The 27,608-nt window shown below is 39.5% G+C and overlaps 1 protein-coding gene across 1 annotated transcript in view; it reads right to left on the bottom strand.

Annotated features, from left to right (window-relative positions):
- LOC121878926 (sushi, von Willebrand factor type A, EGF and pentraxin domain-containing protein 1-like) overlaps positions 1 to 27,608 on the bottom strand; it is a 78,034-nt gene that overhangs the window by 2,539 nt on the left and 47,887 nt on the right. Inside the window, exons 31-49 of the mRNA XM_042385356.1 lie at positions 26,458 to 26,653; positions 24,519 to 24,692; positions 23,796 to 24,000; positions 22,212 to 22,410; positions 17,199 to 20,626; positions 16,123 to 16,234; positions 14,984 to 15,169; positions 14,632 to 14,782; positions 14,172 to 14,318; positions 13,045 to 13,274; positions 12,636 to 12,828; positions 11,180 to 11,399; positions 10,311 to 10,521; positions 9,499 to 9,649; positions 8,982 to 9,155; positions 7,971 to 8,156; positions 7,361 to 7,459; positions 6,740 to 6,910; positions 5,243 to 5,338 (exon numbers count right to left, since the gene is read on the bottom strand). Of these exons, the coding sequence (XP_042241290.1) occupies positions 5,243 to 5,338; positions 6,740 to 6,910; positions 7,361 to 7,459; positions 7,971 to 8,156; positions 8,982 to 9,155; positions 9,499 to 9,649; positions 10,311 to 10,521; positions 11,180 to 11,399; positions 12,636 to 12,828; positions 13,045 to 13,274; positions 14,172 to 14,318; positions 14,632 to 14,782; positions 14,984 to 15,169; positions 16,123 to 16,234; positions 17,199 to 20,626; positions 22,212 to 22,410; positions 23,796 to 24,000; positions 24,519 to 24,692; positions 26,458 to 26,653 (6,529 nt within the window). The remainder of the gene's footprint in view (positions 1 to 5,242; positions 5,339 to 6,739; positions 6,911 to 7,360; positions 7,460 to 7,970; positions 8,157 to 8,981; positions 9,156 to 9,498; positions 9,650 to 10,310; positions 10,522 to 11,179; positions 11,400 to 12,635; positions 12,829 to 13,044; positions 13,275 to 14,171; positions 14,319 to 14,631; positions 14,783 to 14,983; positions 15,170 to 16,122; positions 16,235 to 17,198; positions 20,627 to 22,211; positions 22,411 to 23,795; positions 24,001 to 24,518; positions 24,693 to 26,457; positions 26,654 to 27,608) is intronic.

Genomic DNA, 27,608 nt, shown 5'->3' with positions numbered 1-27,608 from the left:
TCTGTTTCACCAATCCTACATATCTTACATGGAACAAGATGATATTTAATATGACAAAAGGAAATGAATGAGTACATGTCCTACCAAACAACAACTTGACAAGTCTACAGAATAAAATCCACAGTTGTGACTAAGTGCTGGTAAGCTTTAGACCAGACAACACTGTAATGGACCTGACTCTTTAAGATAATAACTATAACTGGATGTAAAGAGTTATAAGCAGGGGTGCAGTGCTGCCTGAACTCACCGGAGCGCCGCTACGGCACCTCTGTTTAGATCAATCAATCAATATCGCAGACGCCTTGTTCCCTCCCGGGAACTCTCTAACGGGATGGCTATGGCAGAAATGTCTCCAGGCCATTTTATCCTTGCACACCTCACTTGCTCTCTCAAACACTCTTCCTCCCCTTCCCGCTCTCTCTTCAACAAACTCTCTAATTCTTTTCTCCCAGGTGGCAATTGGTCTACCCCTCCCAACATTCCCCTCTCTCTTGCTATTATAAACTTTTTTGTCAGCCTGTCTTCATGCATCCTCGGCACATGTCCATACCACTTCATCCACTCCACCACACTTCACACATGAAGTTATAGTAAGCTCTATATGTTACTATAAATTTATATCAATCAAGCAATCAACTTTATTTTGCATTAATAATACAAAACCGAATATAACATCATATAATTAATCTCTCCTTCAGATCTGCTTACATTTCATGACTTATCAATATTGTAGAAAGACTTTGATAACAGGTGCACTTCTAAACACTTAAAAACAGTACTTCCTCGCATAAGAGCTACAGATATATGATCAATATCTTAAGGATAAGCACATTAGACTACTACTAGATCAATAATATATATATATATATATATATATATATATATATATATATATATATATATATATATATATATATATATATATATATATATATATATATATATATATATATATATATATATATATATATATTTCATGTAGATCCACAATGAAAACGTGTCACAGAAAGACTTCTGGTTGAAGCTAGTTTGATTAAGGAATTAAAATCAATAAACCTTCGTGATGGTCAGTTCAAAACTGATAATATGTTACATAAATTTATTTGTCAGTGGCCCAAGGCTAAAAATGCTTTGAAAACCTTTGATCTAGATGTATGATAGTTATTTAGCGGGTCCCTTATTTTTGACCTGACCTGACTAGTCACGTCGCCCCCTTCTCTTAAGCTCATCTACGTGTGTGTTGATGTTGGTGTGGGGATTAGTGGATGACATCATTATGACCTGACCTCATGTTTAATAAGGTCAACCGGTATATTTAAGCCTCTCTCTGTCCATGTAATTCAGTTGCCTCTTGAATAAAGACGAAAGCTAAGGTACTCCGTTGTTTCCCTTTTCCCGTGTGATTTTATCAAGAGATATATATATATATATATATATATATATATATATATATATATATATATATATATATATATATATATATATATATATATATATATATATATATATATATATATATATATATATATATATATATATATATATATATATATATATATATACAGTATATATATATATAGTATATATATACACATCAATAGATACGGTTTAAGAAACGGAATTTATTTAGACAGCTCCGGCACCTTAAAAATTCGCACTGCAACACTGGTTATAAGCCATATTTGTCATATGTTAAATATCAGTAAATCTATATAATTAAAATGGAGTCATAACTAAATTCTGAAAAATATGCTCCATTAAAAATGCTAACAATATAAAATTAAATTTTAACTTAGTACAGATAAATACTGCAGTTACTGATATTATAACACCTGTTGATTCTTAAATAAGAAACCAGCTGGCTAAATACACTTGAGCACTAACTAAATAAATAAAGGGTTAAAGAATGGATCCAAGACTGAGGATGGGATATTCAGCAGCACCTAGCGACTCATACACAACACAGGCTGGTGTCAGGGCCATGTTCCTCACCAGCTAAAGCAGGAAAACTGGATTTCTAGTTCTGGTGAGACACCAAGTAACTTCCTTCATAAAGGGAACAAGAAACAACCTCAGTGAGATACGTAAAAAAAGAAAATGGATGGAGTTGAAGTAAAGACGAGAGAACCGAACATGGGCTAAAATAAGTCTTAAGATGTTAACTACCAGGTCAGTTAACACCACAACACAGAGAAAAGATCATTATGATTTGGAGATAAATTTTTAGAGGTACAACAGAAACATCAAAGAGGTAAAAGGAAATACAGTATGAAAAAGAAGACAAATTTTTAAATAAAAAGATTATAATACTATAGTTCTGGTAGAGGGGTAGTGAGTATGAGTAAGCAAGGGACAAGACACTGAAGCAAAAATGGGATCTGACAATAGAGAAGGGACCAGTTAAGTTTAGTGACTCACGCATCTGGCAGCGGGCCCCAGCATATCCAGGGAGGCAGGTGCAGCGGTGTGGTCCGATACAGACGCCGCCGTGCAGGCAGGGCAGCGGGCAAAGTGCTGTTGAGGAGCAGTGCGGGTTATGGCAGGCAGCCGACTAATATTAGTGTGTGGCCGAGGCTGAGTCAGGAGGAAGCAGGAACAATAGTAACACACTATCAAGAATGGTACAGTGACCAGGAACACCACATTGAGTTTGGTCAGCTTGGATCAATGGGAGCAGATGAAAGGCTGAATGGGACTACCAGGGTGAAGCAATTCTCAGAAAATGAAAAGCGAAATACCGTACAGTACTGTATATTAAATTTGGTAAAAAATAATGGATATTTGTGAGACTCCTTCATGAGAGGGGGTGGTGTGTGTGGTGACCTGATAGCATCATCAGTGCTAGAGGCAGTATGTGATAGGCTAAGTTCCAAAGCCTTAAGAATATGCCAAATTAGACCCACCATCCACGAGAAGAATGGTTTCCCTTCCACAGCAAATGATTTCACTTGACATGAAACACCTCCTTTCTCCAAAGTCTGCAACATCTTCGCTAGCAACCCACCTTCCTTAATTTTATTCAGAAATGAACCAAAGAAGTAATGACGAAGGATATCATCTTGTCCTGAACTGTGATTAAGCCTCGTGTGATTATCATTGATCCATATTTCTGCTTGTTTAGGTATTCTAATGTTACCAGTATTATTAACAGACAAAACTCCTTGTTCTCTCATCATCTATTACAATGAATCTAGCCCAATAGATGGACACTCTGGTAGATGTTTGGGTAGACATGTAGCGGTATAAGATTTTCCTTTTTTATTAATTGCTAACACCATCAAAGGGAGTGTTGCAAAAACTACATAAATCATATAATATTTATAGGAAAGTAAAAGTAAATCAGCTTTCAAATTTGTGAGCCTACAGTGTCTTATTACAGTGCCCCAAAATGCTAGGTATATTTACAGTAAATTCTTACTATTCGCGGGTTTGATATTTGCAGTAAGCAGATGGTGACTAGCTTGAGAGCCTAACCCGCAGTGCAACGAGTCACCCCCACACGCCCGCAGTGTCCCCTCTTCCTTTGTGCTCAACCATTGCCTGCAACGCAGCATCTCGTGTTGTACTTAACAACTAACTTAACGAACAACTATACACCGGTGAGCCTGACCAGCATAATATGTAAACTATTTGAGAGTATTATCAGAGATGCCACAATGGAACATCTACTACGAAACAACCTTGTAAAGGATTGCCAACATGGTTTTGTGCCGGGGCGCTCCTGCTTAACACAATTGTTCAAGGTATTGGATATTTGGACCAATATCGACAATATTTACCTACATTTTTCCAAGACTTTCGACAGTGTACCCCACGAAAGGCTGAAAATCAAACTGGAAGAGTACGGAATTCAGAGAAATGCCCTAGCGTGGATAGAAGACTTTCTACATGACCCCAAGCAGTGTGTGGCGATTAATGGCACGAAATCATCATCCGTACCTGTCACAAGCGGGGTACCACAGGGCAGTGTATTGGGCCCGCTGTGTTGTTTGTTTGTTTTATAAATGACATGCCTGACGTTGTACACTCCTCCATACAAATGTTTGCCGATGACGCCAAGTTATTTCGGGAAATCAAGAACCAAGTGAACTGTGAAGAGCTGCAGAAGGACCTCTGTGGGGTCCAAGAATGGTCGAAGAAATGGCTGCTGAGATTCAATGTCACGAAGTGTAAGAGGATGCACCTAGGATGTACCAATGGTAGGGAGGCATATCGTATGTCCCAACGGATAAAAAACTGCACTATTTGAGACCTAATGTGAGAAGGACCTAGATATGTATGTTGACAATGAGCTGAAATTCTTGGGCCATTGCGAGAAGAAAGTAAATCAGGCAAATAAATTATTGGGTCTTATAAGAAGGTCGTTCAGATATCTAGACGGTCCGTCCCTCGTAACGATCTTCAAGAGTGAAGTGCTTCCCCATCTGGAGTACTGTCACCCTGTCTGGTCCCCGAGATATGCTAGTGACTGTCAGTTGGTTGAAAATGTTCAAAGGAGGGCCACCAGACTGGTGCCTGCACTTCGGCACCTCAGCTACCCTGAGAGATTGGAGCGCCTGAACTTGCCTAGCTTATATTACAGACGGGCGAGGGGTGACCTAGTTGAGGTGTGTAAGCATCTCAGGGGGCACTACTCAGTCGACTGTCCTTACTTGGAGCTGGCGGATGCTCACCCCACAAAGGGTCACAGCTCAAGATTGAAAAAGCCGCAAGTCCAGAAAACTGTGAGGGCAAACTTTTTTGGAGTGAGGGTTGTAAACTCTTGGAACAATATACCAGAGAGTGTTGTGACGGCACCGAGTGTGAGCTCTTTCAAGACAAGACTTGACCAAAACTGGAGCGGGTTCAGGTACATTCAGGAGCCGGTGCATGCCCAGTATTTGCCAACAGTGCGTGACAGAGACGTGACCGATCGCCCGGGCGGCTAGCGAGCCGACCTTTTGGTGAAGAGGATAAAAGTAAATTACCTATTTAGTGAATACCTGAACATGTTCAAAAGTATTGGGAAACCTACATTCAAGAGACTCAGGCTGTATAACTCTACTTTACAGAAGCTATATTTACATGTGAAGGCAGCAGCAGCAGCAAGCACCCGCATAGCACATAGCATAATGCAGAAGTTCTATGATAACAAGATATTCGTCATGTTCATAGCCTTGTTATCCAGGAGAATATAACAAGATGTCCTTTATCTTGTTATTAATAACATAAAAAAATATATCATCAGTGCTGGATGACTCACGCGTCTGGCAACGGGTACCAACATAACCCACTTGGCAGCGACACTTGTAGGGCGCGATACAGGTCCCACCATTAAGACATGATGCTATACACACGGCTGTTTGTGGTGAGAAGGACAGGTTCCTTATTGTGTTATGACCTTTCCACTATCATCCTCACTTGCAATCAAATAACAGTCCGTTACACAATAATTAATAACTTGAAAACACATGATGACTACAACTTACCACTTGATAATATGATACAACCTGTCCCTGGATGATGATTCTTCATGAACTTAAAAAGTAACAAAATCTGCTATAAAACCAACCCTTCACTTTTTATTTTTTATATTATTTATTTATTTTTTTTTGGGGGGTGGGGGGGTGCAGTGCAGATTCTTTCATGCATGACCACAGCTGATGAAATTCATCACTTCACATAAACCTTCTTTATACAGTAGTACTAAATTGTTTGTCACCCTAATGTTCCATCTTTAAGTCCTCCTCTCATTCATTTCTTTATTTCCCCAAAAGATGATCATGCAATTCCCTTATTATTGTACTACTTAGCCTTTTACAAGTAATCTCAATCTTATGTCAAACAACTTATCACTAACAGTGCTGCCTTCAATTGAACAGAAAACTTGTTAAGGAAACCTGCATTTATCTGTCATATGGGATCAGATAAGAAACTCAAATGATTCAAATATGTCTAAGATATGGTAACTGATGAAGGAATGGGTGGACATTTTTCATTTCTATCAGTTGAACAATATAAGTCTCCTGCAACACATAAATTTCATAGAGAAGTGAATAGACTATATTTATCATCATTATTTTGTTTTTATGGCCTGAAATCAACAACAGTTAAAAGTACAGTTATAAATTTAACATTCTTACTGAAAAAAAGAAGGAAATGTGGTATCATATCAAATAATAATATATATTACTGGTCTTAACTTGAACACTGCTCTGCTCACTACTAAACAAAGCCAACAAAAGGTGTGCAGACCAAACAGTGATAAACTTTCGCTCACCTTCTGAGTTAACATGATACTACCAAGTCCTCATGATTAAACATGACTTCCCTTTTAAGTGAGAGAAGATAAAGTGTGGTACTCTTGGATGATAAAGTGAACCACTATCTCACAATCCAAGGTCTATAGTCTCAAACCTTTGTACACCAAAATTTCTTCCAGTAATTGGAGTTCCAGGAATGCACTTTAGTTATGATAAAGCTTCAATGCAGTTATGATGCCACTCTGGCTACAATCCACATAACCTTAGCTTGAGTGAATCAGTTGAATGTTATATGCAATCTTATATTTCTATTCAAGGGAATATATTAATAAACAAATCTCTGAGAATGAGAGGTAGAGAAGACACATTTTCTCAAATGGTGGCACAAGAAACATTGTGACCTTGTGATTCTCCCATATTTCAAAAAGTGCCACCACCACATTCTCCTGACGCAATCCTAGTGTCATGCTAAGAATAATATAAACAAGAGACTTCACCGTGCTGGCAGTGGTCGCCGACGTATCCTGGGGGGCAGGTGCACACATTATTACTGAGGCAGACTCCTCCGTTGAGGCAGCGACGGCCACACTGACCTACACATGCTGGCACCCCGGACCACGACCCATCAGCTAGACACGTCAATACTGCTGATCCATTGACTGATTTGCCTGTTGATACACACGGGAATCCTCCACAATAATACATCTGTTTCAGTGGAAAAGATCAGAGAATATTTCAAACTGACTAAAACAATAAACACAATCTCTTTTAAAGAGCATAGTATTTGTAATGAAAAAATATTGGTAATGTGTGTATATATTAAATTTATCAAAGTTAAATACCTGTACACAAAAACTGGTTACATAAGAGTTAACAAGGCAAACAATCTAGAAAACTATTAATTAACTTATTTGGAATGAGAGTTGTAAACTTGTGATAATACTGTATACCAATGAGTGCTGTGACAGCACCAAGTGTGAGCTCCTTAAGTTCAGGCTTGACAAACACTGAAACATATTCAGATAAATTCAAGAGCCTATAAATTTCTAGTGCCTGCCAACAGTTCATAGCAGAGAACTGACTAAGCAAGTGTGGATGTGTGAGTGTGAAAGACTGACCTGGAGGACAGCGATAGACCACCTTGTCCCTGTGGTAGAAGGAGCGGCCCAACACCACTGCCCCATCTGTGTTGATCTTGGGACGTCCACATGAAATCTCTGTTAAACACAAACATTTCTGTCCCTTAGTTACTGCATTTGCCTACCATGTAAATTTGCATACAATATGGAGCAATCAAGGAATAACAGAGAGATACTGGAAATATTTGATTATGTAAGTCATGACAAAAAAGGAAGAAGTAAAAAAATAGGAAAAATTATTTATAGAGAGCCTGGATACTGTAATTGTCCTACTTTCCCTCATTTCTTCCCCTTATTTACCTTATCCTAAACCCATCCCCTGCCCCCCCCCCCAAAAAAAAGAAACAAAAATCACCATAGTACTTACAATCGTAATCCCTGCCATCCCACCCATTTACACAAGCAATAGTCCCTCTTCCCTAGCTACAGGCATCAAGTCAAGTAAAATAGAGAAAACAAAGAGCAAGCATTGAATCCAGAAAAAAAGATATAATGGTTTGACACTGAACTGAGGCAAGTGATGAGAGGAATGTCTTGAGCACCATCACAACAAAAACAGATCTATGCAAAGAAGTTGATGAGGACATACTAGAACATTGTCCCTGTACGCGAGACCAGAGGCCGGTGTCGAGGCAAGTGGTTGACAGGTCTCCCCGCATTATGTAACCCTCCTGGCAGGTGAAGTGGAGGCGGTTCTGGAACACAGCGCTAGTCGAGGAAGCTGCTGAGGGCTGCACTACATTGGGGGGAACCGGGGCTCTCCCACATACTGATGCTGTAAGTCAGGCCTGTTGTTAGAGCAGTCTGGCTCACATGCTGCTAGGTATGTGAGGGCATCTGTGGACATTTGTGATATGTGTGTGTGTGTGTGTTATAAGTGTTCCTGTTGGGATGTGTGTGTGTATTATAAGTGTTACTGTTGGGATGTGTATGTGTCATTAAGTCTTACTGCTGGGGTGTGTATGTGTGCCCTACATGAGATAGGAGGGGTAATGTATATCTCTCCTTATTATCTGGATATATATAAGCCACTTGGGTTTTTACAACAAGCTAGTACGAATATGCCTATTATACTAGTACATCACTGGTAACTAAGTTATATTAAACAAATGCAATAAATTTTAAGTATCTTCACGAGTATGCATAAATATTCTAACTTAACACTGGACAACTAAAATTCATGACAAGGTATGAACCAACCACCTGGCATTTGTGTACCAACATTTGATGTGCCCAGGTTTTAGGACTGTCATTTTTGAATACCGTGAATCTAGAGAACTTCTTCTCTCTGGATTAGTAGTATTACTTAAAGCTACAGCCTGTACCATGTTAACATTATTAACAATTGGTTTGTCTCTTGCCCCTATTAGTCGGATGGCTGGTACATTACTTCAATATCTCCATCTTCCAGTACCCTTACTACTTTGCCTCTTCTGATCTTAGTTGAGCATTCCCATATTCTTGGTAATGAGTTTATAATTAATTACTTATTCACTGAGTATTACACTTAAGGCAGCTGCAATAAAATTTATTCTGCTCATTAAATTTCAGAAGATTTTTATTTTTTATTTTTTTAAAACATATGAAGTAATAAGCTCACGTTCACATCGGGGCGTGGCGGAGGACCATGTGCCTGAGGCATCACAGTAGATGTGAGCCTCACCATTCATCACGTAACCTTTCTCACATGCAAACTTGACTCTGTCCTCGTACAATGTCCCCACACCCATGGCAAAACCGTTCTGTGGAGGCGTGATCTCTCCACAGTCTTTTCCTGTTGGCGGTTATAATATATGGCATTAAAATACAGTTAAGTGTTTGTGAGGTGACATGTTAACAACAGTCAATTATACAGTGTAAACAAAAGAGAAATAATAAAACCAAGTATGTACTTGTACCTGTAAAAACATTTAAATATATATACCCCAAGGCAAGTCACTTGATTATAAACAAGATTCTCAATGGCAAATTATATAATATAAATAAGTAGCCTAATACTGTATATGAAAAGAAACTGGAAATAGAAAAATTTCTCTATGACGTAAACACTACAAGACGTATCAAGAGGCTGACATGTTTCCTAAAAGAAATTCCATTCACAAATACAGTATACTGACGGTGGCACTGAGGAAGGTTGCCACTCCATGTGGCCTGGGCAGTGCAGACACGGGTGTCATTGCCATAGAGCTGATACCCTGGGTCACAGTGGTAGAGTGCCTCTGCTCCCAGGTCTGTGTACGAAGACTCCACAGTCCCACTGCTCGGCTCCTGTTAAACAACACGGTAGCCTTAAGGGTACATTTTAATAGCTTCCTGCCTTTGATACTTCACAGACAACTCTGCAATATATCCTTTACCAATCACTGGGAGTGACCAAGGCAATACAGCAACAACATCTAGTCTCCATAAAACACAAGTGAACAGCAGTATAAGGTTAACACACAAAAAAAGGGGAGTGGGGCTTTCATAAGGACAAGACACAAAAAGACTATTGTATAAGGTATGGAAGAGAAGAGAAATAATTGCACAAGGATATCATCTGTGTATGAGTTACAAGAGTGCCTATTTAAATCAATTTCTCAGAAATGCAAAATAAAAATTTATTACTCGCACTACAGCACAGTACTCTACTCAAGTGTGGAAAATCATCTAAAATAATTGACAAAACTCACAGCCTCATATATTGTATAAAAATGCATGGATATATGAAAATGCTCAGACACAACCAGCAAGTGGCCTAAGTTTCAGTAATATTCTTTGATAAACAATGCAGGAATTTATTAAAACATATTATAAACCCCAATGATTGATGGACGAACAGAAAAACACAACAGAGCATTCCACTACAGCTCCCATAACACTCTTACAGACATACTGCATAACAGAACACGTTACCTACACTCTCATTATCAAAGAAAAAGAAACAGACCTCTGGCACACCACAGTCGACAGGCTGACAAATAGGTAAGTCGCCCTTCCAGGTACCATCTACATCACACTTGACAGAGGGGTTGCCAATGAGCATGTATCCATACATACATGAATAGTTGGCCACACTGCTAAAACTGAAGTGCTTCGCTGTGATTTTGCCAAAGGCTGGGATCTCTGGCTCAAAGCAGTTGACTGGTTCACATGTCGTGCTGTATCAATAGAAATTGAAGTTGTCACAACATCTTGAACCATGAATTATTTGAAATCTTTCTCTAATAAAACAAGACCTACACAGACTATGGATGTTTAACCTTAAATTGGCTATGTATTAAGCTTAAAACTTCTAACAGAAGAGTAAGAAAAACTTACAGCATACTATGGATCCATGCATCAACCAGAGATAAGATGACCAAATCAGTTACCACTGAGGAAATTGGTGCCAGAGTAAAATTTCCCACATAAGTGGCGTGAGGTATCCATCTAATTCTTTCAAAATTTATTTTATCTCCTGTTAGGTCTCATTATGGACTTTTTTCTCTAAACTAGTTTGCTTTTTTCATCTTACTATGTAGTCAAACACAAGGATGTCACCTGAAGAAACTGAATTTTCAGTAATGTACATTCTTGTTACATTGATATTTGACATGTATCCTAGTGAAGTATAATTCCTTTGTAATTATTATTGTAAGTAAACTAATTGTAAAAATCACCAATCACCTACAGGGTTCAACAATCCTCTCTGTCTACATCTCTCTCACTGACACAATGATTCAAGGAAGTGGTCACCTTGCTGCCTGTAACTTGTTTCATTCTATCCAATGATAAAAATGTATAAAGGTTGGAAGTGTAATGGTGGTGGTAACATACTTGAATTCTTGCCATTGTCCAAGGTTACATTCAACTGTGGAATCCCCTAGTTGGTTGTAGCCCGGGTCACAGGAAAGGGTGGCTGTCTGGGGGTACACCTCTTCTTGCTTCACCGCATGGCCATGTGTGAGCTCTGGCAAGTAGTCACATAACTTCGCCACACAGGATGGATCGTCGCCCACCCACTCTCCGTTAGCCTCGCACACCTGGTTTTCTCCCCCTGTTGACGTTGGTAACTTATATGACACTGATAAAGTACTGGTTTATGTGTTCTGAAAACTTGAAGAGGTGAGCTATTTTCTAAGATTTTCTTTGAAGTTGATATTGTTTAGCATTAGTCAACACTATTACAGAGATATCCCCGTTAGCCAGAACAATTGGTGCAGAGCACTTCCGGGGATGGGAGATTTCCGGGTAACAAAACAACTTTCTCATACCCGGAAAAATTCCTTATCCTGGAACCTTTTATGGTTACTGGGAAAAGTTTCCGAGTGTCTAAGCTAGACCTCTTGCACAGACGCACACTAGCCCACTTCCCCAGAACGTCTCTAGGTGCTGGAGATGTTTTCATCAAGTCTAAACTACTGGAATCCATAAATACAGTTCTAATTAAGTTAAAAATTTAATTTCTTTACTATAAAAATACAGAATAGTTATCTCAAAGTTTGGTTAAATAAATATATTTAAAAAATAAAAATTAAAAGCTGTGTGTTACAGCAAAGACTGTTATTTTCCACTCTCATAGAGCTGTGGGAGGATTAGTGGGTCTTGTGTAACTGATCTGAGCTGATGCAGTGTCAGGTGGAGGTAGGATGGGGGATTAGCAGTCTCATATTACTGATCTGATGGAATGTCAGGTTACCCTTTCTTGGGTGGAGGATTAGTGGGTCTCATGACCTGAAGACGTCTTGAATAAACACGAGACCTAAAATATTTTTAGAGAGATTGTGGTAAGTACAGATATAAGTATAAATGAGCAAAGTTGTATCCTATTAGAAGGTCAATAATAGGAGACCACTAATCCCCCACACTACTTCCACCTGACATTGAGTCAGGTCAGGTGTCCCCAAAAAATACTTTAACTTTCATCTTTATTCAATTACATTTTCAGAAAATTCTCTTGATTTTCAACCTTGGAAAAATTTTTCCTATAGCCGGAAATTTTTATAAAATTCCGGCTTTCGGAATGATTTTCCAAACAAATTTAAATTCTGGCTATTAGAGACTTCCGGGTTTGAGGGATTCCGGCTAATGGAGATATTACTGTATTGTCATATACAGTTTATATGAGAACAATATATTTTCCTTATACTATAGCTCTAAAGAATATAAATATACTTAGACAATCTATTAAGCTAAAATTTGTGTCAAAGTTTTTTGCGATAAATAACTCTTTCACTAGAAAAGTTATTTCTATCAAGGTTGTGGTTAGTGAAAGAAACATCTGAGATCTAACCTTGCAGCTGGTATCCTAGGTCACAGGAGTAGGAAGCAGTGGAGCCGTAGGAATGTGGCTGATTGTGTTCTGGAGTTATGAAGCGGATGAGGGTGTGGGGGAAGTGTGTGGGAGACCCACATGACACAGGGGCACAAGTGGGTGCTTCAGAGCTCCACTCACCATTAGCTTCACAGGTGAGAACACTTGCCCCCTACAAGCAACATACTGAATGTAATACTGAGAAAGAAACACTACTGTATGGGTATTTACATAAATATCAACAAAATACCATATGAAGAATTGGTAATTACTGTATACCCTGCACAGTATATGATCCTGAACAAAACATTAAGATATTGAACCTGGTACTTTGTTTAAAAAAGTAGCACAAGATACAATATATTTACTGGTACAACAATCAATTCACCTGAAGTTCATAGCCTTCCCTGCAGGAGTAGTTAGCTGTGGCACCGTAGAGAAAGACTTCACCTTCAATAATGGCATAGTCTGGTAACTGAGGGGGCCCACATGATACCCTGCTGCAGCGTGGTGGGGCATTTGACCAGTCCCCCTCTCCTGTGCATGTTGCAGTACTCTTGCCTTCTGCCTGGAACCCTTCATCGCACTCCCAGCTCACCTCGTCATCCATCCGATACACTAAAAATGCACACTAGATCAGTTCCCCAAGCCACATGTCTAAGTATATTCATAAATAAATATCCCTGGATACACAGTACATATTTGATACAAAAAAAATTGATAATACTGTACACCTTCAATATAACATAGTACACTTCCCTAAATTACTCCCATTTTTTCTTTATTGTGGTTAAACTTTTTTACTGCACAGTGTAAACCCAGAGCTCAGTCATGGGGGGTTGATCAGACCTGGTGTTAAATGTCAAGACTCACTTGAGAGAGAGAGAGAGAGAGAGAGAGAGAGAGAGAGAGAGATATCAGACAAGAAAATATGAAAATGTCAGAATGAAGTCAGGCATCAACCTTAAGGTTCTTGTGATATCCACAGCTCATTCCCTGTTGAAAATGCCTGAACACATCCATGTTCACTTCTAAACTTACACTTTTTTTGTCTCTTTTGCACATGACAATATTTATATTGTATATTTTTCACTGTTTTAAGTTCCTGTGCTCATATTTCATTCTGTCATTATTAGAGGCAAATATGTATATGACTTAGTGTTTTGCTTCTTCAAGGTGTGGTGTGGTATCAGTTTGGTGTTGACTTAGTCTGTTGGTGGGGCCAGTGAGGTGAAACTAATGTTTTAAATAAAATTTTGGGTGTACCTTTTTTAGGCTGAAGTCCCATACTTTATATTTCCAGCTGAAATACATAGAACGATATAATCCAATTCAATACTGTGCAACAACTCTCAGTCTCAGTCTCCGTCTCGCATTATATTGAGGGTCTACTGCACTACATCCCTCAACAAACGAAATATGGCAAAATGTTCAGCACCACTGAAGGTCATCTAGATGTAATATCACAAACACTGATAAAGATAAGTTAATTCAGAGTAATACCAAAGTGCTCACATTTTTCAACCATTCGGTCAGAGAATTTGTGCCCTTTCTTCTTGCCCTTCGAACCCTTCTTCTTATTGCCCTTCTTTCCAGTGTTACTCTTTTGTCTTGGAGGCGTCACAGCCTCGGCCAAGTTCAGTATCTCCACCTCCTCCTCATCTGCAGAAATAAGAGAAAAACAATATCTCCTAATCTTTGAATTGAACCACTAACAAGGATTCCTAAAAAATGTCGCCGATTAAATTACCAGTAATTCTGGTGTGCAGCCGGAGAACAAGATAAAACAACAGATACAGAAATATGAAAATTCGGGGAAATATTATCTCGACATTAAATTATGTTTTTTTTTTTGTGTTTTTTTAAACAAAGAAAAATTGCAGCTGGATATTAGATTTGTCAAATCACTGAAATTTTGCAACAAGTCAGTAAGGATATGGTCTATACAACAATACTACTATAGAGATAGACGGACCATCTAGAAGGTGACCGTGTGGTAGTGCGGGTGGAGAAGGGCAGTAAATGGGCTCACATGGCGGTGGCTCATTGCTCCACCTGCCAGAATGCAAACATGTAGTCCAATCAATCCCATCCATCCAGTATCCACGTTCACACTCAAAGGTTACCTGGGAGTACAGAGGAAATACATGAAACTATTGATGATATGCTAGACAGTCATACCACTACATGGTACAATACAGGAATACCTGCTGTGAAAAATGTTTAAAAGACATAAGTTAATATTTTTAGTCAAGGATTCTAAAACAGTACACACTACAGTAAATAAAAAATGGAAGAAAACGAATGAGATTTTTCTCTTTCTATACCTGGGAGGCATAGGCGGTGTGTGAGCCATGGAGGACAACGTTGTCACCAGTGGGTGGTGGGCCACAGTCCACCAGCAAACACTTAGGGGGCACTGTGTCCCACTTGCCCTCACTGATGCAGTTGAGAACTGGGGAGCCCTCCATACGGTAGCCCTCAATACACGAATACCTCACCGTTCCTCCCACCTATACAAAAGAGGTCAGGAATGAGAAAGTTTCATGCGTATTTCTTGAGGTTGTACCATCACCTTCAAGATACTGTACTCTCACTGTAATCATTGTGTCCCACCAGTCTCTCTCTTGCTGTTGTCCTGCAAACTTAATTTACACAGTAATTTTGCCTACCTTCTCTTTGAATGTGTGTGTGTGTGTGTGTGTGTGTGTGAAATATCTTATGAATCATGCCTAAAGTGCTAGCCATTTTTTTCAGGAAGGAAGAGTGACAAAAAGAGTGTGTGAGACTGAAAGAAAAGTTAAAATAACGAATACACTAGTGGTGTACCAGTATGTTTTGACACATGCAATGCCAATCAAAGCCTTGCAATTGACAAGGGATATTGGTGTTACAGCAGTAATGTCCATATCTCTCACAACTATGTCAAGTCCTGACCAAAGACATATGTTTTCTCTGGGTACTTTGATTTCCTTCTATACTAACACTGATAATAAAGGTCATAATGTAAAAAAGAACAGACCAACCACCAGAATGGCTAAGTAACCTGATAAATGGTGAAATGATGAACAAAAAATAAGCACATTGGATGCTACCCAATTAATCCAATTAAGGAAGAATAAAGATATTTAATTCAGAAAAAATATCACAGAAAACACTCAATTTTTGTAACATGCAAATACGTGTAACCACTAGGAAACATAAATATGAAACACTAAGATACTTTCTCAATCACTCACATCTTCAGAGAGTGACACGCACGCACGCACGCACGCACGCACGCACGCACGCACGCACGCACGCACGCACGCGCGCACACACACACACACACACACACGCACACACACACACACCAAATACTGTACAGTATACTGTACATAAAATCAGTACAGCAGCAAACACTTTGACGCTGCTCACAGATAAATGGTTGTTAAAACAATGCACTAAAACACATCATGTTGAATACCTTGAGACTGATGCTCTCCCTTATGCCATGGACTACTTCTTCGGGCAGGTCACAGAAGAGCTCTACACACACAGGCTGCTCTCTAGTCCAGAGACCATTGTTCTGACAAGTCCTGAGGGAGACAAGTCTTACTCAATGCTCCGGTTGGTATGAAGTAGTGGTGGTGGTGGTGGTGTGATGGTGGTGGCAGTGGTGGTGTGATTGTGGTGTGATGGTGGTGGTGTGATAATGGTGCATGATGATGGTGACAGAGGTGGTGGTGGGATCTGATGGTGGTAGTGAAAGTTCATTATATAACATAACAGTCATATGCTGTAACAAAATGATTGAAGGGTAAAACTTATTGGAAATACTTGGCATTAACAATTTTAATGTTTGAGGCAAGGAACCAGTCGATGCCATATACTTGCCAACAGTGCATAACAGAGACGTGACCGCTCACCCAAGTGGCTAACAAGATGACAAAGTGACGAAGAGGATAAAATAAACTCAAATAACGCCAAGTAAAGTACTGACAGACAAGAACCAAACTTACTTAAAGAAACTGGCTTTTTGCATTACTCTTAAATGTAGTTCAGTGAATTGTGGGATAATCTGACCTCACCTTCATATTCTTTATTGGAAAACAGTTAGTAGAGTCTAACATTTGACAGCACAAGTCGATGTCCTTTTCGAGGCAGATTTCACCTCACGATTCATGCACTACCCACTGGCAAAAGTATCATAGCAATGAGTCGTGGTAAGGCTTAACTAGTGGACCCTCCCCACTATGTGTGTGTGTTTTACATAAGAATGCAGACCACAAATAAGGGAAAAGGGAGATACATGGGTGATATGGGCATGAGTGATTGAGAGGAAGTGTGAGACTGAAAATATATGGAAAGCGAAGAGAAATTATATATATATATATATATATATATATATATATATATATATATATATATATATATATATATATATATATATATATATATATATATATATATATATATATATATATATATATATATATCATAAAGAAGAGACATGAAAGTATGGAAAAGGATATGCAACAAATACTACCCAACATGACTTACCTGGTGCTGACCCCCTCTAGTCTGAAACCTTCATCACACACGTATGAGAGGATGGAGCGGTACTTGATGCTCTTTCCCAAAGTCTGACCATTCTCCAGGTCTGCTGGTCTAGCACACTCGATAACCCTGCAGAAGGGCTCAGTATCCGTCCACTCCTTGTTCTCCTGGCAGGTCCTGTTGCTCTTGCCAACGAGTTCGTGCCCCTCATTGCACTCGTAATGGATGGTGGCATTGTAGCTGTAATCTCCACCTATGATGATGCCATGACGGATGTTGATAGGGATTGGGCAAGAGATGGGATGACACTGAGGCACGGGGGCACTCCAGAGATTTTCTGTACACTCCAACAGACTACTTGTTGCCATGGAATAGCCTGCGTTGCACTGAAATTCGACAACATCTCCGAATTTGTGTATCAGTCCTTCCACTGCTTCTCCTTGTATCAGTGATTGGAGTTTGGAGAGGACATTCAACTTCCCACGACCTTTGGAGTGACCTTTACCATGGCCCTTTGCTATCAGAGGTTCAGTTTTGATAGGATACTCCCCTAAAGTTTTCACCTCCCAGCTGCCATGCTGCATGTCTGGAATTTCTGGGCACGTTATCATATCACAAACAGGGACCTGATTCGACCATGAACCGTCAGCTTGGCATACAAGCTCCGCGCTGCCTGTCATAGAGTAGCCTTCATTACAGGAATAACGAATACTATGACCATGCTCAAACAAGTCACCTTCACGCACAGAATTGAGAGCTTCAAAAGGCTCCGGACAAGTAACTGGTTGACACTGTGGCTCGACTCCTGTCCACACTCCATTGATGTTACAAGTGCGGTTGGTGTTTCCTGTCATAATGTACCCCGTATTACACTGATAAGTTAGGGATGTACCAAACACACTATCATCATTTTCCAATTTCATCTTGCCAAATTCTATCTGCTGTGGCTCAGGGCAGGTGATTTGTAAACAAGAAGTCACATAGTTACTCCAGGATCCATCAAACTGACACTCAGCTGTGGGTTCACCCAGGAGTTTGTAACCTGTATCGCAAGTAAATCGTACTATATTACCATACATATAGTCATTACCAGAGATATAGCCATGAGGCAGTGTCCCTGGGTTCCCACAATCCACAGGATGACACTGAAGGTCCTCACCCTCCCACTCTCCTGTGGCACTGCATGTCAGTAAGATGCTCTTTGCTGTGGTGTAGTAGCCCTCATCACACTCATACTTGAGAACTGCAAATGACTCAAACTGCAATTCAGTGGAGTTGTAGGTAGCATGTATCACCTGAGGTGCAGGTGGGCAGATGACAGGTAAACAGTGAGGCATCTCTGTATCCCAGTTGCCTGTTGCACCACACATTAGTTTACTTTCACCATCCATGGTATACCCTGGATCACACTCAACGCTTGCATATGAACTGAAAAAAAGTCCACTGAGACGCACCTTACCATTGGAGGGTCCCCTGGGCTTGGTGCAGTTGACAATGGCACAGAAAGGGGATGACCCTGACCAGGTCCCATCAGGTTGGCACACCTGCACACCAGGTCCCTGCATTATGTGACCTTCATTACACTCAAATATGATCTTATCAGTAAACTTAAATGATGTGCCAATGTAGTTTCCGTTTGCCAGTTTTGGAGGAAGACCACAACTGACTCTCTCACACACTGGTGCAGGTGAACTCCATCTCTCATTATCCATGCATGTTGCCTTCTGACTTCCATTCAGCTGGTAGCCAGGCAAACACTCATACTCAACCAGAGAGCCACAAGAGTTATCATTACCTATCACACGGCCGTTGGGGATACTCTTTGGTAATTCATCGCAGTATATCAGGTTACAGACTGGTTCTTCCAGATTCCATGTGCCATCTATCTGACAGTATCTGGTGAGAGGGCCAATGAGCTTGTAGCACTCCTTACATTCATATTCTATCGGAGAATCCACATACAAGTTGCCCTCGAATGTAATGTAACCATTCTCAATGACAGGGGGAACTTTACAAGTGACCGCCACACACCGAGGCATGGACCCATTCCAGTGGCCATTAGTGCTGCAGTACCGTTCAACACTGCCTTCAAGGACAAACCCAAAGAAACAGTTGTAAGTAGCCAAGGAACCGAATGTAGTGACTGAAGCATCGACGGTGCCATTGCCTAAATTTGGAGGTTCACCACAGTCAATAATATGGCAGGAAGGTACCTCTCCGAGCCATGTTCTGTGTGACTGGCAGAGAAGCTCAAACTCTTCACCTTCAAGTTTATAACCTTCATCACAGACATATTCTGCACGGCTGTCAACACCTGAGCCATGGTAAACAATGTGGCCATTAGGCACTGCACCCAATTCAGGGCAGTACTGCTCATAACACTGAGGTTCTGGGGTGTCCCACTCACCTGCTTCAGAGCACTGACGTCGATGAGCACCTAAGAGTTTATAGCCTGGACGACAGTTATACTCAACTTCAGTGCCATATAGGTAGTCTCCCTGGTCTAACTGCAAGCCTTGATCAAAACCTCCACTGGTTTGAGAAGTAAAATAATCACTAGATTGACTGTTATCATCAAATCCATTAGAAGACTGTCCGAAATTATCAAACCCACTTGACACCTGGCCAGTGCTCTGTGAAATTTCAAAACCATTTGATGACTGCCCAAAATTTTCATAATCACTTGATGCTTGACCTGTACTCTGTGAAAATTCAAAACCATTTGATGACTGCCCAAAATTTTCATAATCACTTGATGCTTGACCTGTACTCTGTGAAAATTCAAAACCTTTTGATGACTGCCCATAATCATGATAATCACTTGATGCTTGACCAGTGTTCTGAGAAAATTCATCATAATCATCTGGGAACCAAACAGGGTCAGAATGAGGGTCTGGAAAACCTAAAGATGGGAACTCAATGTCTGGAGAACCCAAGGTTGGGAAACTTAAGGATGGGAACTCAATGTCTGGACTACGCTTTCTCCTCAGTTCGATTTCTCCAGAAACTTGAGGGAAAACTAAGAACTGGTTATTTGATGAGCCAGAAGCTGCAGGTGGACGGTACACCACAGACAGAGCTCCATTTTGAGGTCTGTTGAGTGTTGGGCAGGTGATTGCTTGGCAGTCTGGCACGTCCCCCTCCCAATTTCCCTCATTTCTATTAATCACACATTTGCGGAATGCATTGCCATGCATCCTGTAACCCTCCTCACATTCATATATCAGTGTGTCACCAACCCGCCACACTTCCTTCTGTGGTATGGAGCTATGTGCAGGTACGTCCGGGTCAGAACAAGGGAAGCCTTCACAAGTGGGCCAGGGTCCATCCCACTCCCCAGTAACACCACATGATAGTGTACTGGCCCCCACCAGGGTAAAGCCAGGGTCACACTTGTACACTGCCTCTTTGGATGAGGCTGATGCCCGAACCTGCAATCATAAGACATGAATTGAAAATAAAATTTATTTCTATTTTATTTAAATATTAGACATTTATAATACCTGAAGGTATCCTTGTCATATGTTAATTCAATCCTCAGACATAATTTTCCAAACCACTTAATACTAAATTTACAATCAACTAAAAGTATCCTTAACATCTATTCAATCAAATTTCCCTCATTATACAATAACTATTTTTTAACTAAACAAATAATTCCTATTTTTCTATTAAGGAAAGAACCTCTAGTGAACACTGTGATCAAAGAAAATATTTGAGCATAAAAATTTATATTTCAAAGACATTTTATATAATACAACACGCATACAGTATATGCTTTGGTTCGTGTTTCAACTATAGACTGTTCAATTGAAGCTTGCAACTGAGGTCCATACCTGGAGCTGGCAGATGCCCTACCCACAAGGGGTCACAGCTCAAGGTTGAAGAAGCCACAATCCAGAAAACTGTGAGGGCAAACTTTTCGGAGTGAGAGTTGTGAACTCTTGGAACAAACTGCCAGAGTGTGTTGTGACGGCACCGAGAGTGAGCTCTTTCAAGACCAGACTTGACCAACACTGGAGCAGGTTCAGATACATTCAGGAGCCAGTGCATGCCCAGTACTTGCCAACAGTGCGTAACAGAGATGTGACCGACCGCCCATGCGGCTAACGAGCCAATCAGTGGCGAAGAGGATAAAAGTAAAAGCAAAAGAAACTTGTAACCGAGACTTTGGGTTAATTTGTAGTAAAGCAGTTGATTGGCTGGCAGATGGACACAGGAAAAGTCTCTGCAATTCTTTAGTATTTAATATATCATATTTATATTCTGATATTTCAGGGGATAATAACTATTTTCTGTTGATCACTAATAATTTATGCACTTGGGGAAGCAAAAAAGTAACATGTGAAATGCTCTGGTCACATAAATATCTTAAAGAAGACATGAACATGATGAACAAGTTCTGAGACATAAACTCCTCCCCGCCTCGTGATGTCACGCAGCATGGTGGAGGATGTCACAGAAATTTTTTAATCTTTTTCATGTTCTCTTTAAGATATCTGTGTTACCAGAGCATTTTACACGTTACTTTTTTGCTTCCCCAAGTGCAGAAATTATTAGTGATCAACAGAAAATAGTTATTATCCCCTGAAATATCAGAATATACAGTAAAGATGATAGATTAAATACTAAAGAATTGCAGAGACTTTTCCTGTGTCCATCTGCCAGCCAGTCAACTGCTTTACTACAAATTAACCCAAAGCCTCGGTTACAAGTTTCTTTTACTTTTACTTTTATCCTCTTTGCCACTGATTGTCTCATTAGCCACTTGGGCAGCTTGAACAGACTATAGTTGATGACAGAAGTATAACATTCTTAACAATATAACTGAGAAAAATGTGATGTTACAATGCAGGAAACAGGGGAGTATGATATACATATACATTATACTGAACTGACAAAATAACTGAAAATCACTGAAAAAAAAAAGATGGGAAAAATTATAGTAAAATTCAAAATATGAAAACCCAAATGAATAAGGAGAGCCAGAGGTGGTGGCTGGCAGTGATGACGTACCTTGACCTTACCGTTGAGGACCACTGGTGGCTTAGGGCACTTGGGTTTAACACACTTGGGGAGAGGGCGGGACCAGGTTGAATCATCCTTGCAGGTGACGAGAGCATCGCCCACCAACTTGTAGCCATACCCACATTTCACCACCACCTGCTCCCCCGGCCACACCAAAGGTCCACCTTCCACGTGTCCGTTAGGAATGCTGTAACAAGAAAACAAAGTAGAAAAAGTAAGCATAGTCATTAATTTTCATCTAGGTATTTTTCATCATATGTCTTTATTCTCTACAGGATACCTCCCCAGGGATTTACATATGTAGGGGAGGCCCATCCTTCTCCCCAGTGAGTCCCCCTCCCCTTGAGATGCTGCCCCTTCTTTTCTTATTATACAAGTACCTGTATTGTACAATAGTGCTGTAGTTCAGTCGGGATCCATCATCCACAGTGGTAAGTGGGGAAGCATTTTTTATTTTTTTTTATTTTTTTAAATAACCGTACTACTCAAATAACCTTATTGTGCATTCTTTTGTGTTGGGGCAGTTAAATTCCAGGTCAGATAATCTGGAGTAGGCCTACATTCTAAATGAAAAAAGGTTCTCAGTGGAGTATCACAAGGCTCTATCCTAGGACCCACCCTGTTTGTGATCTACACAAATGACGTAGACGAAAAATATCATGCCACATTGTCAAGCTTGCAGACGACATGAGATATTTGGGAAGGATGCAAGACAAGACAATGTCACAACAATGCAGAAAGACCTACATGAGCTGTTTAAATGGTCACAAAACTGGAAAATGCTCTTGAACATTACAAAATGTAAAACCCTACATGTATGCTACAACAACCCTAATCAAAACTATTCTATTAATAGCACTTTCCTGGATACTGTCGATAAGGAAAAAGATCTTGGCATTGTGATATATCATTCACTGTAGGCAGCGCAAGAAGTGGGGATAGCAGTGGGGATAGCAGTGAGAAAACCAATTAAGATTTGGGAATTATAAACCATACCTTTAAATACAAAGATAGGAAAATGCTTCTTGAACTTTACAAATTTAAGTATGTCCAGAATAATTTAACATCCCTCGAAAAGGTACAACACAGAGCGAATAAGATGATTCCTGAACTATGTCATCTCGATTATCCAAGTAGATTGAGGGCCTTAGGACTAACAGCACTTCAGAAAAGGCACAATAGGGCAAATCTCATTGAAACATTCAAAATCCTGAATGGAATGGAAAACATGAATCCGGCACATTTCTTTATGATGTCACCTCTATTTCCACGGTGACCGCACACAGGTAGGTGAAGATAACAGGGCAAAGTATTATAAGTGGACATTAAGGAACAAGTTTATACGGGTCATATATTTTTTTTATACATTGGGTGAATTAAATCTCAAAATTTCAGGGTCATGTCACTTGCCTACTGTAGAATAGAAATAAATAAATAAATATTCTTTGCTATGCAACAATCTGTCTGAATTTCTTTTTTTTGCAACACTAAACACATTTCAATCATTTCTAGCTATTTCCTATTACTGTACCTACACATGTTAGCTTCACCAGGTGTCAGTGATCAGCTTACCTCGGCAGGACACCACAGGTCTCAGACTGACAGCTTGGGGGCTGGTCATCCCACTCACCATCACCCCCACAAGTAAGGGTGTTGGGGCCATCCATCTGGTAGCCTTCTTCACATCTGAAGGAGATCTGGTTACTAGGCATGTAGTCCCCAAGCAATGATAACACCTCCCCATGAGGCACAGCATTCAGGTGGGGGCATTTGATCACTGAAAGGTGAGAGAAAGTTCTTTTAAATTATTATCAGGAAAGGATTATGAATCCAAACTGACTGCCTGTTTTTTATCTTTTAGTATCATAGCAGCTATGGACAATAATGCTTAATATATGAAAATAAATTGAAAAAGCTTAAACTGAGACCAATATAATAAATTTTGCTTTTTATCCTCACGGACTCGGTTAACACGACCTGCATACCCAGCCCAGGTTGCCGTCACCTCACCCACTCTCACAGAGTGCACCTCTCCTGTCAGCGCTCTACCGCCTACCCAAAAATGTTTCAACAAGGCCTCGCATTCTTTTCCCACAATATTTATATGACTTTTATGTGTGTAAAATAAAATACAATTCTTGCAGTTATTGTGAAATGGTAAATGAAAAATCATGCCATACCTTATCATTAAACAGTACCAAAATACATAATAAATATACTGTATAAGGGATCAGAATTAAATGACATTAAGTATAAACAGGGTAATGAACATAAAGTTCACACCCAGACACCAACCATCACAGTAAGGAAGTTCACCACTCCACTCCCCATCAGCCTGGCAGGTCCTGTCGGTACTCCCCTTCAGAAGGAAGCCAGGGTTGCAGGTAAAGCTGATAGTGTCACCATAGCTGTAGCTGTTGCCCTCGATGTGGCCATTCATCAGGTACCCTGGGAAACTGCAGGAGATCCCTGTAGGAGGCAATAAATAAGCAAAACATTAGGATATCAGAGTTCAAAGTTCAAGATAACGTACTTACAAAAACTTGGCATCAGAGCCAACCTCAGAATACAATGCCTGGACCACTTCATGCACTGTACTAAAGTGGTGTAAGCCTTGTGCTTAAGGGAAAAAGTAACAAAACTTAAAAGTAAGAACTAAAATTCATAGTAGTGTAATTTCATATTCTCAATATACTGAACAAAGTCTCTCACTGCTCAATGTAATCCCAACCAAGGGACGGATACTCAAAAGTATTTACAATACAGGTATAATATTTCCCAGCTGATTCTCCAAGTCAACCATTGAGGTTGTAAGTCCTCCCTGAAGTGATATAAAATAATAATAATAATAATAATAATAATAATAATAAATAATAATAATAATAATAATAATAATAATAATAATAATAATAATAATAATAATAATAATAACAATAATAATAATAATAATAATAATAAAATCCACAATCTTGTGATGTTACATATTGTATCTGCAGATCGTAAGCTTACTGGACATTTGAAGCTCTTGTAACAGAATAAACCTCGGACATTGAGTGTGTACAGGTATATCCAGCTTGCATAAACAGTATATGCTATAAAACTATGATAAACCTCATTAAAGTTGTTTTATCAGAGAATACTGCAAATTGTAGGTTTCATATATTATTTCAATGGAAATATTAAAAGAAATAAAATCTAATCAGTTAAAAATGATCTTATAAACAGCCTATGTGTCTGGCAGGCAAGATGGAGTATTGTATATCAATATATATGAAATATATCGAGATTTATGATGAAAAAGGAGGGCCAAGCCCCTTTGGATCCACTTAACATAAATGGTGAACAATTGTTGAGGTACAACATATTTTCTCGGTGTGAAATTTTGAAGCTTTGAGAGGAATTAGACACCTCTTTAGGGCAGAGAACGAAGAGGTCATATGCTGTACCGACTTGCGCCCAATTGTTATTATTATTATTTGTGCATTTCATAATACCTGTATCTGTACATATTTCTTTATTATAAACTGTGTTACTAGTTTCTTGAACTTCTAAGTAACGTATATGATTTTTTTATTGTAAAATACACATACTTATTTCCTTATAAATCTCATGCTCCCAAGCCAGCCAATATTCACAACTTGTAATTGGTTGGTATGTTTTGAAAGTGTAACTGTTATTAGCCAACTGGCCTGCATTAAAACTTACTCAGCAGTGTTTACGTTTGAGTTACAATGCCCTGCTAAAATGGCAAAACAGTTTTGAGTATGAGGGATTTATGATGTTGCAAGCAGTTTGTGAGGTTGAATACTGTAAGTCAGTTGCAAGGTCGCCAATACTGTAAGTTATGATGTGTTTCGAGTATCGGCTCCCAGGATCTTACCTGGAAGAAAATTCCAACTCATTTTACCAAAATCACATTTTAAATAGAAGACTTGCCATAATTCCACCACTAATGTCCTCAGACAGACAGCCACAAGAGACATTTCAACAACACCATGAGCACCATAAGCATTCTCACTAGTCTCCTCATGTATTTTCATATTTTAATTTAAGATAACCAATTCCTCTTACTTAAGATTTATATCAGTATATTCAAAAACATTAGTTATTGTACTCATAGGATGGATTATCATGCTCAAAGAGGTAAATTCTCACGCTAATGGAGTTTGGCCATCATGGTCAAGATTACAGGTTATTACAATCAAGACACCAAAATAAAAGTTAGGTCACTCACGTTGACACTCTGGCTCATCACCAGACCAGGCACCATAGACGAGGCAGGTACGCTCACTGTAGCCACGGTACAGCTTGAAACCCAGGTTACAAGTGATAGTGACTTGTGCCCCTGGCCCTTCACCATTCTCCTGTATGCTACCATCCTGAGGCACTCTTGGGACACCACATCCCCCGCAAAAGCTTGAAACCTTCACCTATGTCAAGAGATTTGATGGGATGAACAAATCATATTTGAAAACGTGTTCATTATTTCTTCATAAACCTTTATGTTTATCACTATGGATACTGCTCTTCCGAGATGGTATTCTTAAGTAAAGTACTGTGATATCTCTGTTAGCTGGAATAATTGGTGCAGAATACTTCCGGAAATGAGAGATTCCCGGGTAACGAGACGACTCTCTCAAAGCCGGAACAAATCCTTCATCCACGGAATTTTCCGAGTAACGGAAAAATTTTCTCGGAAATTCCAAAAATTGACCATTACATCATCTTTCAAACCCGGAAAAATATCCCCCCTCCCTGGAATTTTCTGGAATTTTCAGGGTGACGGAAAAATTTTCTCAGAATTTCTGGAAAATGCACCTGATTTTCATCTCTCAAACCCAGGAAAAAACTCCCCCATTCCCTGAATTTTCTGGAATTCTCCGAGTATCAGGAAAATTTTCTCATAATTTTCCGAAAAATGTGCCCCTCGGAAAACCTTTCCAAAAGCCAGAATTTTCCGGAAAATTTCAGCTTTTGGAACGATTTTCTGAGAAAATTTAAATTCCAACCATCGGAGAGTTCCGAGTTTGAGGTATTCCGGCTAACGGAGATATTGCTGTACCTTGAAGAAAAAAAACTCACGCACACATTATTAAATCTTAAATAATTTATATAAAAAAAAGAAGGTTGTTTCTTCAATAATTACCACGGAAATGTTTTAGTTATATTGCTGTGATTAATGAGCCCCATTTATTTTTGTCATACTTCTCAGCCTTTTCCCACAATCATGCCTGAGTGACCAGAACCAAGAACAACAAGGATAATTCCACAAGTTTCTCCTTTAGCAACAGTTAAAATAGTTCCTCCCCATCTTCCTTTTGTACTTCCTCTTTTCTCTGTAACATATCCCGCCTGGCATTCTTCACAGCCATTTCATTCCTTCCA

The sequence above is a fragment of the Homarus americanus genome, unplaced genomic scaffold (assembly GCF_018991925.1).
Source record: "Homarus americanus isolate GMGI-L3 unplaced genomic scaffold, GMGI_Hamer_2.0 scaffold4060, whole genome shotgun sequence".
In the NCBI taxonomy this organism is placed as follows: Eukaryota; Metazoa; Arthropoda; class Malacostraca; order Decapoda; family Nephropidae; genus Homarus; species Homarus americanus.
Note: the sequence above shows the minus strand (reverse complement) of the source record. Positions and strands in the feature narration are given on the sequence as shown.